This window comes from Drosophila willistoni, chromosome 3R, assembly GCF_018902025.1.
Source record: "Drosophila willistoni isolate 14030-0811.24 chromosome 3R, UCI_dwil_1.1, whole genome shotgun sequence".
NCBI lineage: Eukaryota > Metazoa > Arthropoda > Insecta > Diptera > Drosophilidae > Drosophila > Drosophila willistoni.
In genome coordinates, this window is record NC_061086.1 from 8,413,737 (window position 1) to 8,427,884 (window position 14,148).

A 14,148-nucleotide genomic window follows, 5' to 3' on the forward strand; every position below is an offset into this window, starting at 1 on the left:
AGCTGATGCATAAATCTACGTTGACCAAGCGTAATTCCTAAGATGTTTTGAATGTGCAATAATACCCAGAAACAACATATATATTTATATATTCTAGTGCCTAAACAAGAAAATAAATAAATAAATATAATATTGAGTGCAATAATTTGTGGTTATTTAGAGAAAAATATACAAGAAAAAAATAAACAAATTGTGGAATAAGAGTAAAAATTATATCTCAAAGATAGTACTTAACAATCAATATCTTGCTTCTTGCTTGTGTCGTGATTGGTCGTCGGTGCGTGTCATTTAATTGATTTTAAGGATTGCAAACCGTAAAGTAAATTGAAACTGTCATCGTTGTCTGAGGATTAAAAATCGTCGTCGTCGTCGTTCCCAGATTATATAGAGCAGAGCACAGCAGCAACGCGTCCAGTTATACTCTCAGACGCTTGCTTCTATCGCTCTTGTGGCCAGCGAGTCACGTCTGATGAATGCGGCTTAAATTTAATTGAAATCAACAAAATACCATCAACAAGAAATTAAGCAAAAGATAACCGTAAAAATACGCATAAGAGCAAATAGAAAATTTAATTTTCACAAACAAAACAACAAACACATTTCTCTCTTCTCTTATCGTCGGTTTTTGCGGACCGGCATAATAAACCGGAAAGAAGTGCAAAAATAGCAGCAACAATTATCGATATCGATAATAATAACAGAAACAACAGTAGCAAAATGGTGGTTTTAGAAACTGCCAACGCTCTATTGGGCGGCCCATATGCCCAAGGTGCACCCGCCTTAAAAATGGTACAAAAACGTTATATTGGATTACATCAATGGTTGGGACCAATACGAACCACCAAAGAGCTAAAGGAGCATATTGTAAGTTTGATAAGCATATATACGATATTAACTACATATTTATATATAAGTATACATTCATATGGGTATGGGTCTGATAAAGAACCCTCATAAAAGTGACTAAATGTGATTCAAAAAGAAAAAACAAAAAACACCGATAAGGGCAAACCCACAAACGGTTTATCACAAAATTATTATTGTATATATAATGTATAGCATATACAAAAAAATATATAAAATCGCAGAAATTATACCATACACATAAGAAGTTAAGAATTTATATATATTTGTGGTTTCATTTTGACTCATTCCAATATATTGTAAGTTGATCCTTTTGTTAATTGTTTAATTAGGCTTGCAAAACAAATTAATGATTGCACAATATTTCAAAATCAATTTTAAACTGATTAATTTGGATAAGTTTGAAACAGTTTCGTATAGAAACTGTTAAAACAATATATATTCGATTGTCTTATCCGAAACAAATTGAACAAAGTTTTGCCTCTTTGAATAACGAAAGTTGCTCAAGTATAACAAAAAAAATTAGTATTTTAAAGCTTTATTGAACGATTTGCTATTATTTGCAATTTGTCTTGGTTTTCTCTATCAACTTGAATTCAATTCCAATTTGATTTTCAATTTCGATTTCGATCCCTTGTTTTTTCCTTTATTTTTATTGTCTTGTAATTGTTTTCGTTTCACACACATACACACACCGACAGAGACATAGAGAAAGAGACACACATTGAAACCATTTTGTTTTTTGCAAACATTTTTACATTGATTGATTGACAATTTGATTGATTATATGTATATGGATTCTATTCCACTATATGTATTTACTATACAATCTTAAAAACCAAACCTGCTTCTAAATGTTATTTTTACTTAAGGAATCTTCCTTTCGGTTTGAGTTATTTTATATTTTCACTCTAGGATTCTTAAGTTTTTATATAGATCAAGAAAAAGGCGGCGGTCTATTATTCGACTAATGAGTTAACATTAGTCAATTTGTGTTTTTTTCTCGTGCTTTTGTTTGACTCGTTGGCCAGTTTTGGGGCGTAACGCGATTAAGGTGCGCGAATCGTTCTATCTTTGGGTCTAATTAATGTTTGTCTGTTTTTGTGTATGTGTGTGTGTGTGAGTGAGGGAATGCAGTAAATTTATGACTAGGGCTTAAACAGCATATGAATTATGCTTTGGGCCAGATATGTACATAGGGACAGAGATGGATAGAGACAGAGAGATGGCGGCGAAACTAGTCGTTTGCCTGAGTGCATTTTCCAATTGAGTGATTTATGCGCTTGAAAAATGCAATGTATGTCCAAAGGGGGGAGAGAAAAAGAGAGAGATATATGTAGATAGAAGGGAAAATAGAGAGATACAGAAGGTAAACTCTTGAACACTATTAGAATTATATACCAAACAAGTTGTCTAAGTAATAAATGTTTATAATTTGTAAAAGCTGCCCACAAGTTGTGCGTCATGTCTGTGTGTGTCTCTGTGTGTGTGTTTGTGTGAGGCAAGTCTCCGATTTCCCAAAAAACTGCATAACCAAGTGATTTGTGGTGTGACTTTGGTTACTGTACTTGGATTATATTGCTACCCACTTATGTGAGTTGACATCGAGATGCCAATGCCGATGCCAATGCCTCTCCCATAGCCGATGTTATTGTCAAACCCTTTTGTGCTACTTTAAGGCAACTGAAACTTGAAGCGTGCTGCTGGGAACAAAAACGAGGGGTGCCAAATTACACATAACGATGAATTTTGAGGGTGGTAAATTCAAATTTTGGTGCAAATTTGGTAAGATTAACTCAAAACTTGCTCTCTCTCTCTAACTGAACCATCTGCTGGGATGGTTAAAGTTGACCTGCTTTAACAAACCGACATGGAGGCCAGAGGCAACATCTGTCGTTGCGATTCCAAACCGAAATGTATCTTTGGCTTTCCATCTACTCTGCGAATAGTTCAACCTACAAGTGGCCAATTCTCCCTCTGCTTCCTCTCTCTCTCTCTATCTTTCTCTGTTCTCTAACTTATGCCTTCTTGTGTCCAAACTTGAAAAACTTCACACAAGTTAAACACGGAATAGTGCTCGAGGAGACAAGATAGACCGACCGACACAGTGAGTGAGGCACACAGTGGTTAGGGAAGTATTGAAGGGACTTTTGAAGCAGCTTTACTAACCAACAAAAAAAAAAACTGAAACTGAAACTCAAGTTACTTGATGTCATTACAGCAAGAAAAAAAAAAAAATTGTTGTCTATGTTATTTTCTCCAGAGCTGTGCGTGTGTGTGTGTGTGCTTGTGCTTGTTGGTGGGCTCTAACTTAGTTTTCATTGCTCTTTTCAGGGGGCTAACTTCATTGAAGTAGGACCTTTGTCTCTGGACTTGCCACACAGAGAGTCACTTGTAAAGAAAAATGTTTTACAATGATTTCCTCAGTCATTTTGTTAGATGAACAGTTTGTAACAAGCAGAATTTGTGAAAAGATTTTGCTTAACAGAGTTTTCGTCTTGCTTAGCGTTTTCAATTATTTATAACATTCACATTTTTGTTTCTAAGAATGTAGAAATTATAAAAAGGAATTGTTTCTGTGTATAAGATTATTAAAAAATATATATTTTTGTGTTCTAATTTTTACTGGACCCTCAAAGAAACAAAACTGATTTTAAGTTTTATTTCACATGGTTATGACTTAATACTTTTTGGTGATCTTTTCCTCTTGTTGTTTCTCATGAGAGTCTAGTTAACTTTTGAAAACTGGGCCTACTTTTGCCCTAAACTTTTTAGATTTCATTATTTTATTCTTACAGTCTTTTAAGTCATTAAATATTTATATTAAATTGTTCTTCGGTCAACTGATGGTTTAAAAGAAAGCTAATAAATTATCTTTGATATATTTATTTTCTCTTTTTCTTTTGGAAGAGTATTTTAAATTGTTCATTCTAATTGAGCATTTTTTTCTTCGCTTGCAAATGCAAAAATTGCAATTTCCAAACATAATTTCATGTGTGTGTGTGTGCTTGCATATTGCAAGTGTATACATATATGTATATGGTGTGTGTGTGAGCGAACAACACATGTGTCTATTATAATCCACCTCTCTTCATTCTTCATGTGGTTGCACATATTCTTCTTCTTTTTGGTTCCGCTTATATAGCAATTTTTATTTTCTTTTTGATTTTTTTTCTGCAGTTATTTCGTTTGCTTTTCCCCCCATTCCTCCTCATATTGCTTCTGCACTTTTTTCATAAATTAAAAGTTAATAAAAATCCACACAGGTAGCTCTAATTTATTTTTAATATTTATTTTTATATGGTTCACTCACTCACATACATTTCTCCTTCTCTTTTGCTCTTGCAATGCGTGGAAAATTGCAGAATTTTTGCTGTGGCTGCGGCGTCTGCAGATTTTATGCATTTTTAATATCAAAGGGAAAAAGGTGATGAAGGGGAAGCTGATGAGGAAAGAAAGGAGGGAAAAAAAAAGAATTCATTGGCTGGTTGGTTAGTTGGTTGAGGGGAGAAATCAGAGAATATATATGCCCAGGTTACCACGATGCGGTGAAAATTGCAGCAAATTAGGTGGCCATGGATTTCTGATATATACGCGTACACACACGCATACATGTGTGTGTGGGAAATGCAGGTTTAATGAGTTTATGTTCACCTGATTGAAGCGGTAAAAAAATGTACAACTTATCCATGTAGGGAAGTTAGTTAGCTCAGCTCAGAGAAAAATAGTAAAAACGAAAAGAGGGGAGATTGTGGATAAACTTGGTTTTGATTCAATTTTTGCTGGTTTTTCCACTGGCTTTTCTTTTCTCGTTTGCTTATTTTTGGTCTGGTGAAAACTGGAGCAAGTTGTTTTTGTTGTTGGTTAGTTGCTTCGTGTAGTTCATGAAAAACTTGAAGTGCGAGTTTTTTTTTGTGTCTTTTTTTTGTTCGAGTAAAATGAGGTTATGCCTTTGCAATATATTTTTCAGCATATGACCCAACTTTGATGATCATTTAGATTATTCTGGCATCAGTTTGATCAGTCTTCACTGAACAATCTTTGCAATTAGGTCACTGTTTGCTGTACTAAGTCATGGTTAATGATTAGGGCTATCAAGACTTCCAGGTTTTCTTTTGAGGTCAGCTGCCATAGACATTGGTCAGTTAAAAAAGAGAAAAATAAAGCAATGAAAACCGATAAAATCGGTTTCGGTGCAATTTTGATCATTGATCTGTGCAAAACGATGAACAAAGTTACAGATTTCAAAAAAAAGTTTTTATTCGGCAATCTTTTTAAATTGATTTGAAGTTTCTTACTTTTTTGCCACCCAACAATCGTTTTCACTCAATTTTCATTCAATTCAATTCTTGAAGCAACATTGTGATTACTAAATTAAATCCAATCAAATTGAACCCATCAAATGCATTTTGCAGATGACGACAATCCAATTCACGTTTCCGGCTAGTGCACACCTGCGACCAACCTTCTACTTCCTCTGTCATTTCCCTTACCTCCCACCGCCCCCACTTTGCTTAACCACCTGGCATCCTTCCTCCAATTGTAATGAACTTAACTCAATCGTTGAAATCTATTGGAATTGCAGCTAACAGTAGCAGCAGTCGGTTGATTGCAACGAACTGAACTCATTGCGAATTTTTTAATTAATTTTCTGTCAACGTTAGCAAAAACTTGTCTTTAATTATGACCAAGGTCCACTTGCTTGCTTGCCTTCTCTGTCTTTCTTTTGGCTTTGGCTTGGGGGTTGTTCTTTCTCTTTCTCTGTCACGTGTTTCAATTTCAAAAAGTTAGAAAAAGAAGAGCTCAACCAACCAACAAATAGAGTTATTAACAACATGTGTTGTTGTGCCAAAAGCAACAGCTGAAAATTATGGCTTAAAGCTGCCAAAGAAATGACAAGTGAGACATGACCAATTCTGTCTGGTCTGTGCTCTTTTATTTACCCTTTATATAGCAAATAAATGAGGTATATAAACGAGGGAAATATCTATTTTGAATGCAATTTATGTCAAAACTAAAAGTCACAGCAAAAATATTTAAATTGATTTCCTTTGACGTTTTTCCAAAGTTTCTTTCACTTCCTCTCAATATCGATAGCTGTTTGTATCATTCGGTGAAGTTTCTGGCAAGTCAGCAAGAGATGACACATGAATAATTTGAATGGACAACCAAAAAAAAATACAAAAAGAACAGCATCTCATACACTTATAGGTATTAACAGAGGGTGAGGTGTGTGCGGGAGTCACAGCCAAGAAGCAATCTTGCGAGTCAAAGTTTTTTTTTTTTGTTTTGTCTTGTTTAAGCTCATGCTGCAAATTAGGTTAATTAAAAACCGCTCGAGGTCATAAGTAAGTCACAAAAAAAGAAGAAAAAATGCGGAAAAATGAGCTACAAATTTTTGGGGGAAAAAAAAACACCAAAGAAAGACGACAAACAGGGCAAAGCATGTAGTAGAGAAAAGTGCGTGGCAAACTTTTTCAATTAAACTTAATTTTTTCTCTTTTTTCGTATTCTTTTCGCACTCTCGCTTTCTCTCTTTCTCTTAGTCATTTGGTTCTTTGGCTTTAAACGTTGACAAAAAAGCGGCACAAATTGAATTTTGATCGATATATAATGTGAGTGGAGGTAAGAAGGTGTTCCGCACGGAGGCGTTTAACGGGGATGAAACTTGACAAGAATGAACTGCTGCCGCCTCTTTTAAGCATTATAATGGGTGTGGGAGAATGGTGTGGAAAGCAAAATGACAGCAAATTAGCAGAGACCAAAAAGTGAAAAAAAAAAACCAAAAAGGTCTCGCACCCAAAAAAAAAAAAGTGCCAATTGATAATGGACAAATGCGGAAGAGTGGCATTTTTTTTTTCGTTCTTTAGTTGATGTTTTTCTTTCATTCAACATAAAAAGTTTGTCAAATTTAATGCTCAGGAAATGAAGGACCAATTCAAACTTTGTTGGAATTATAACGATTGAAAATGAAATATTTTTGCTATAACAAGAAGCATTCAAAGGCCTGTCTTCAAGTTCTTTTGTAAATAACACAATAAAGTTACAAATAAATAATTATTAAAATTTCCAATTTGTAAATTTTTTATGATAACTGAGAAACTACATTTTGAAATAAGTTGAACTAGGAAATTCTATTATTATACGAGGTCCTCTTGAGATGAGAAAAGATTTTTAAATAATATCAAATGTTACAGTATCAGAATAGGTTTCAAATATATTATTAAAAGTTGCAGTTCTTATATCAGAAAGATGACTAATTATTTAGCAAACTTTTTCAATTTTCATTTGATTTTTGTTGCATTCAGTTTTAGCTTCCATTTACATTTGGCGAGACTCAAGTATCAGATAGTGAGTGTCACTCCTCTTTAACACACTCGCCATTCCCTTTTTGCTGCCCCTCTCATCACCATCCACTCAAAATTCCAATGGGAACCGAAACAGCCTGTCTATGTATATTCCCTTCGCTCCCTTTATTCTCTTTTACTCTCTATCTCTCTGTCTCTCCTCAGTCTTTGTTTGATTCGCTTTGGTGTTTTGTTGTTCTCTGCGTTTTTCCCGGCACTTCACTTTACAAAATGTTTGACACATAAAACGCCAGCATACGCCCTGTATGCCCCTCCTTTAAAGCGTTTGTCCCACATCTCCCATCTTTGCCCTTACCCTGTCTTTTTACCATTTATATTTTTTATTATTTGGGCGCCGTATTTTGTTGTTGTTGCTGTTGCAAAACATGTCGAACAACATTAAAAGGGGGGGCACAGAAGAAAAAACAAAAAATAGAAGAAATAACAAATACAAAACGGCGGTAAAAACATCTAAAGTAAAATAGAAATTCACGCGTCAGTTTATTGAACCACACATACGCAGAGATATACATGTGTAGAAGGGTGGCGAAAGGCGGAGAGGGTGAAGTAGGAAGATGGACACCAGCAAACTAGGCGGCAGATTCCATTCCCTAACCCGCCACTCTGCACCCTCTGGCAATAGTTGCAAATCGAAAAAATATTTGAATGAAAAGTAAGCAAAGTAGCTGTTGCCTCACCTACCCCAACGAAGCCGCCGCCGCTCTACACACTTGACATGGGTTTTCCTCTCCACTTTCCACGCCACTTGCTGTCCTATCTCTTTCCCTCGGTCTCGCCCTCATCATCATCATCATAGTCGTCGTCGTGAAAAAGAATATGCTGGGCATCATTTTGTATGAGTTCTTTTTGGGTCTATTTGCTGTTGCATTTTATGTGCCGCCTGCCTGCCTGACTCCACCTCCCCCCTTCCCTCACCACAATCACATCCCATTCTAGCCTAGCCCGGCCGGCTGCATATCAAATCGATCGATAATTTTCTGCTCAAATGTGCGGAAAATGTTCGTTGATGGTGGTTTTCCCCATCCCCGTCTACCCCACCAACAAATGCATTCTCCTCTTGTTTTTGTAGTGAATTTTGTTGAATGATATTTAAGGTGGAATGATGAAATAAAAAAAAGCGAATCATTCTCTGTCTCTTTCTCTATCTGTGTAAATTTTGAAATGGAAAATTATCAAGCAATAATATGCCTACATATGTTTTATTGGTGATTGCAGTCAGCCATCAAAAATATTGGCATTCATATCAAAGCTACGAGAAATTCTCAGAAAAAAGTACAAAAATTCAATATGCTTTTAAAGTAGTCAACAATTAACGAACATGGAAAATATTCTGACCTTTTTGGTAGACTACTCATATTAAAGAGATTTTAAGACTTGTAACCAAATTGTCAGAGTTCATAAAGTCTTATAATTTAGTAAAATTCAACCAGACAAAAGACCCAAAAAAAGACCCCAGAAAGGTTTTGTAAAAAAGTATATAAGTGTTTTGTAGCCAAAAATTAAACAAAAGTTGAATAACAATAAAAAGACTTATAACTACTTAAAGGCGCACACTTACATACCAATTAACAATGTTTAATAGGTATCCAAACGTCGAAGTGCTTATTGAGATTTCCCTTTTTGGTTTGATTTCAATGTCAATGACCCAAAGCTTGAAATAGTTTTTTTTTTATCCAAAGAATTGAAAGAAATGTATAAAAAAACGTGGTCAAGTCAGCTGCTAGATTAAAGTTCTTTGGCACAAACTATTTGAATGAGCCCTGTCGTCTTTTACCTCCCTTCTTTTGGTCTTCCTCTGTGTCTTTCTCTCTTATTTTATCTCTCTGTCTTTTCATGTTATGGCTCGTGTGTGGCCAGTGGCAAGAAAATCATGTAGAAAATATTATGACTTGATTTCTGCAGATTTGTTTCTTTCTTCTTTTCTTGAGACCTTTTTTTTCTTTCTTTTTATGGCCAAGAGCTAGAAGTCAGTAAGTCAATTGTCAACACTTGAGATACATTTCTCGTAGCTACTTTACCTTTTCGGAGTTTCAATTGTGCTTCTTTCGATTCGACGACAATAATTTTGAAATTTTTATAACCGGTTTGAGAATGTTCTTTGGTGTTTTTTTTTGTGTGTTTCTTACAAAGTTGAGTAAACTTTAAATTGTTTTACATTTTTTCTCCCCCTTTGATGTCAATGACTAAAATCTTTCTTTTATTTCTGTTTTGTCAAATTAAAATTTTAAAATTGTTTATAATTAATGACTAAAGTGTATAAAAAGCTATGAACAAAGAAATAAATTGAAGTAATGGCAAAATATATAATGGTCATTAAATTTTAACTGAGGATATAAAATTGTAAACAAACAATGTAATCGATAAAGAATGCAGGTAATATTGAAACCAATTTTACAATAATTATTTTAATTCGAAATAATGTGGATAATGTTTAAAATGTTCCCTCTGATTTAGTTTATTCTCATGTTACCTTAATTATTCAAGAGTTTTTTGTTTCTTTCTCAAACACTCGACCCAATTATACAGATAATTATGAGATGGATTGATGATGGCTGACATGAGCACTTCTCCGATTTATTTTTTTTCTGAAACATATATTTACCCAAGTAAACCAGTTGCCCAGTTAAGAGTAGAGATATTTTTTATATGAAATGCTCTTCAGGCGGCAATAACGATGAGCTCAACTTGTTGTCAACGTTTGTTAAATATAATGACAAATATTTGTATATTTTTCCATTATTTTAATTAGTGAAAAAATATGGGGTAATGCACTCAGTTCCCTTACTCATTCACTCATTTAGATGGGCCAGATGAAAATAGGGAATAGGAACGCGAATGGAGGGCCAAAAATGTCGAGAGAGAGAGAGAGAGAGAGAGGGAGAGAAAAAGAGTCAGAAAAGTGAAATAAAATAAAATGGAAGTGGCAACATTTCCGGCTTCCGCAAAACTGTTTCCTGGCCAACGATAAAATACATTTTTAATGCCAAAGCTAATATGTGACGGGTGGGAGGGAGAGCGAGATAGTAACAGAAAGAGAGAGAGAGAGAGAGAGGGAAAATGGATACTGGAAAACCTCTCGAAACCGAGCCGTTAATTTGTGTTTTTGCCTTGTGTAAAAATGGCGCAGTTTATTTTGGACTTGGTTTAATTTTGGTAAATTTTTTTTTTTAAATTGTCTGCACTTAAATTGAAATTAACGAGGCGTAAATTTTCGGTATATCATCAGAGAGAAAGAACGAAAGGATACAGCATAAAATTGTAATGAAACTTTTTCTTTTTATTTCGGTTTTCCTTTTTCGATTTACTTCTTTTTCCTTTTTGGTTTAATTGGGCGCTAAGTGTGGAAATTTAAAGCTAGAAAGCAAAGCATGGCGTGGGGGGAGTACAAGAAAAGAGACAGCGACAGAGTTGGAGGGAGAGAGAGAGAGAGAAAAAAACAAGACTACCAAGCTGTCAGTAAGAATTATTATGCCATGTAATGCAATGCGCATTTCTGTGGTTTAGCACAAGAACGAAGGCGGTGGCTGTAGCGCAGGGGCGTGGCATGCTACACACACACACACGATGAGAAGAGACGCTGCCTTAGTGGAAATAAAAAGCCGCAGGATTTATCACTTTTGGCATCTTTTTTTTCTTCTCCCTCCTTTCTTTTGATATCTTTCACGAGGGGAGTTTAACAAAGTTCTCAAACAGCAAGCTTACAATACTTTGCATTAAATACTTGACTAAATGTTAACTTGTCTTAAAATAAGTTTAGATTTATATTTCATTTTGATTGGGATTATTGGCGTTTGTCTATGTAATGAAACTTCCCTCGCTTTGGCAGGCTTTCCTTGGTGTGGTTTTTACTCTAACAGAACCCCAGACACATTTCATGCTAACAAGCTGGCCTGGTCTCCCGCCACATTTCCCCCCTCTCTCTCTCTCTCTCTCTCGCTCTCTCTCCAAGAACCTGAGGTTCATTCCTATGTGGTTGCATGTGCAAGTTACTTACCTTTTGGCTTGAAGGGTGAAGAGGGGGAGAGCTTAACATTCGCTCCTTGTGATGCTGGTCTTGCTCTTGCTCCTTTTGCCTATACTCTTCTGCTTCAAACCCGCCTTGCTACGGCCCTCCCCGTTCTAGCCATCTGTCGTAGCATATGTAAAAGGTATTATGGCTAAAAGCAAAAATATTGCATTCGACAGTGCAATTTGTTAGCTCTCTTCTTCAAGTCTTTGAATGATGTCGAAGGTTGAGAGAGTCACAGAGTCCTTAGGTAGAGAGGGTAATCCGAAGCTGGAAAATGTAGATTAGGGGGGATGGCAAATTTGTGATATCGAGTAAAGTGCGTTGTGGCTTTGATTTTGGCTTAGCTGCCTTGGATTGTACTTTGCGGGTGTGTGTCTGTGTGAAAAGTATATTGTAGATACATTAAGCCTGTGAGTATGACTCGAAGTTAACCTGAAGATAATTTTGAATTATTATGTCTGTGGTGTTGGGTGCAAACGCAATTATATGAGCATTTTGGTACTCCTTTCCAAACTCAAAAGCTACTAATATGTGTAAAATAGAGAAATTCAACTGTTAAGTAGATATTGAGATAAGATACGACTCTAAAATTAGTTTCAAGTGTCAATTAAGTAAAAGTTTTTGACAAATACTTCAGCAAACTCGAGTTTCTAAGCTATTGAGAATTCACTTTACCAAAGCTCGCAGTTGAAACTCGCTTGTTTTTGATATTATAGATATATCTAATGATATTTACGGCAAGATAACTTTATATGAAACGTGGAAGCACTTTTTGACCGCCTTTTAAGCTTAGCATGAAAATTTATAACCCGTAGATACAAATGGCAAAAAAGATTTCCACAAATCATTTAAGTGCCAGAGAAGAAATGGTGAGGTGAGGCTGACTGTGGCTACGTGTCGCGTCTCGAAATGGGCAGCTAACGGTGAAAGCCTCGCTGCTTTTCTTTACTTTTCTGTCACGTATCATCTGAACAATTAAGGTAACTCTCATAGAGACACGAGATATATATAGAGAAACTGTGTCACACGTCAGGCAGTGAAGTGAACAAAAAGTTACCCACCAATGAGCATTTAGAATGAAAATTGCATTTAATTAACAATGCAACAAAAGAAAAACGCATGAAAAGCAAAAATACAAAAACAAACTTTCACTGAGCTTCCTTCTCTCGCATTTTTGCCCTCTCTTTTTAGCTTTATCTATGCAATTACTTATTGTAGCAATTGTTATTCTTTGCCCCCGCCTCCGTTTGTTCCCATCTGTTTTTTTTTTATTCAACTCAAATTAAACATTTAACCTAAATTCTAATCGCGGGTTTTCATTTCCTCATTCTGGCTTTTTGTCATTGCAAATAAACAATTAGCAATTTTCCATGCACATATTTCCATGGGAAATTGTTTTTCTCGACAATAAACAGAAAAAACAAGAGAAAGAAAACCAAATAGCGAATGCTAACCTAAATTTTCCCCCATCTCGTTTACTCTTCATTTCCATCCCCCTCCCTGTTTCTCGGCAAGCTCCAAAAAGCAATTCATAACTTTGCACTTACAAATTATTTAAGCAAATTATGAGCCTTGCTACTTCATCAGCCGCTTAGTAGCTAACGAAGTGAGACAGGGAAAGACCAAAAGAAATAGAGAGAGAGAGAGAGAAAAAGATGCAGATGGAGTTGGCCAAGAAGGACTACTCCCTTTTAATAGCCTGGCAACTGCTGCTGGCTGCTGGCTAAAAATTTCCATTCACATTCATAATCGCTTCGAGGCAAAAAGCAAGCATAAAATGAGCATAAACTTTTGGCGTATTTAGTTTAGAGCACGCAAAACGGTCGGTGAATTGCCGGAGTATGAGGGGGACAGAGACGGAGAATGGAAATTTGTGAAAATATGTTTTGGCACAAATTGTATAATCCAAGTTTTTTAGTGGATGGGATAAACTTTTGCAAATTTGAAGATGATATAAAATGATTGATATTGCAATGAATTTATAATCAACTTTATTTCATTTCAACTCTCTCGACATTTTGCCAGACAAAATGCTTTTGGAATGCTGGGCTGGGTCCATCTCCTCTTTTGGATTCGCTGACAAGCGTGTAATCTCAACTTAAGTGTGTGTGCTGGAAGGAGGCGCAATACATATAAGGAAGAAAGAGAAGTTAGTCAGTCAGCCAGCCGCAAGCAAAGTAAAAAAAAAAGTATGTACGCATAAAGAGTTCTTTTTGGTTGTCCTCCTGCCTTCAACCCTTTCACAGACGCACACACACGTGGACTAGACACGTGTCAGATGAAATGGAGAAGAATGAGTCGTGGGCTGGATATGTTATCAGACCGGTTGCAGGCCTCTTTATTTTTTTCCCCCCTTTACCTTGGTTGTCTTGCGTTTAGTTTTCCTTCTTTAGGTTACCCCTTCTCTCTCTCTTTAACTGTCATCATATATGACAGAGTTTGGTATGCCATAAAAATTCACTTACTTAAAGCAGATTGCCATCAAAATGTTCGTGTCGTTGTTTTTGTTGTTATGGTAGTTGTAGTCAGCCACACCCCATGACATACTGATAATATTTGTTTATACTCGAAGCCTACAAACTTTAAAAGTGTTCTAGAGAAAGTTGACTGAATTGTTGATAATATTTAATCATTTTAAGTATTCTGAACTGGTAGTATTGTCATTTGCATAACTTTATGTACAAATTTCTATGTCCCAATTTAAGATAAATTTGAAAACATTAAATTAATTTAAAATTAATATTTATTAAATGGTTCCAAGGAGACTTAAGACTTTGTTATTAAAATTTATAAAAACTAACTCTATAAAAATGAACTAAATTATAGTAAATTGAAACGAAAACTTTAAAGACTTATTAAGACTTTAAATTGGAGCTCCAATAAAATGCAAAAAGTGCATTTTCATTA

The 14,148-nt window shown here is 35.4% G+C and overlaps 1 protein-coding gene across 2 annotated transcripts in view; it reads left to right on the forward strand.

The window, feature by feature from the left end:
* Positions 1 to 601: 601 nt before the first annotated feature.
* Positions 602 to 14,148, forward strand: part of LOC6651611 (maternal protein pumilio) — a 93,302-nt gene continuing 79,755 nt past the window's right edge. For both annotated transcript variants that reach the window (XM_002073242.4, XM_023180833.2), the window contains exon 1: positions 602 to 864. In XM_002073242.4, the coding sequence (XP_002073278.2) occupies positions 718 to 864 (147 nt within the window). In that variant the 5' untranslated portion in view covers positions 602 to 717. The remainder of the gene's footprint in view (positions 865 to 14,148) is intronic.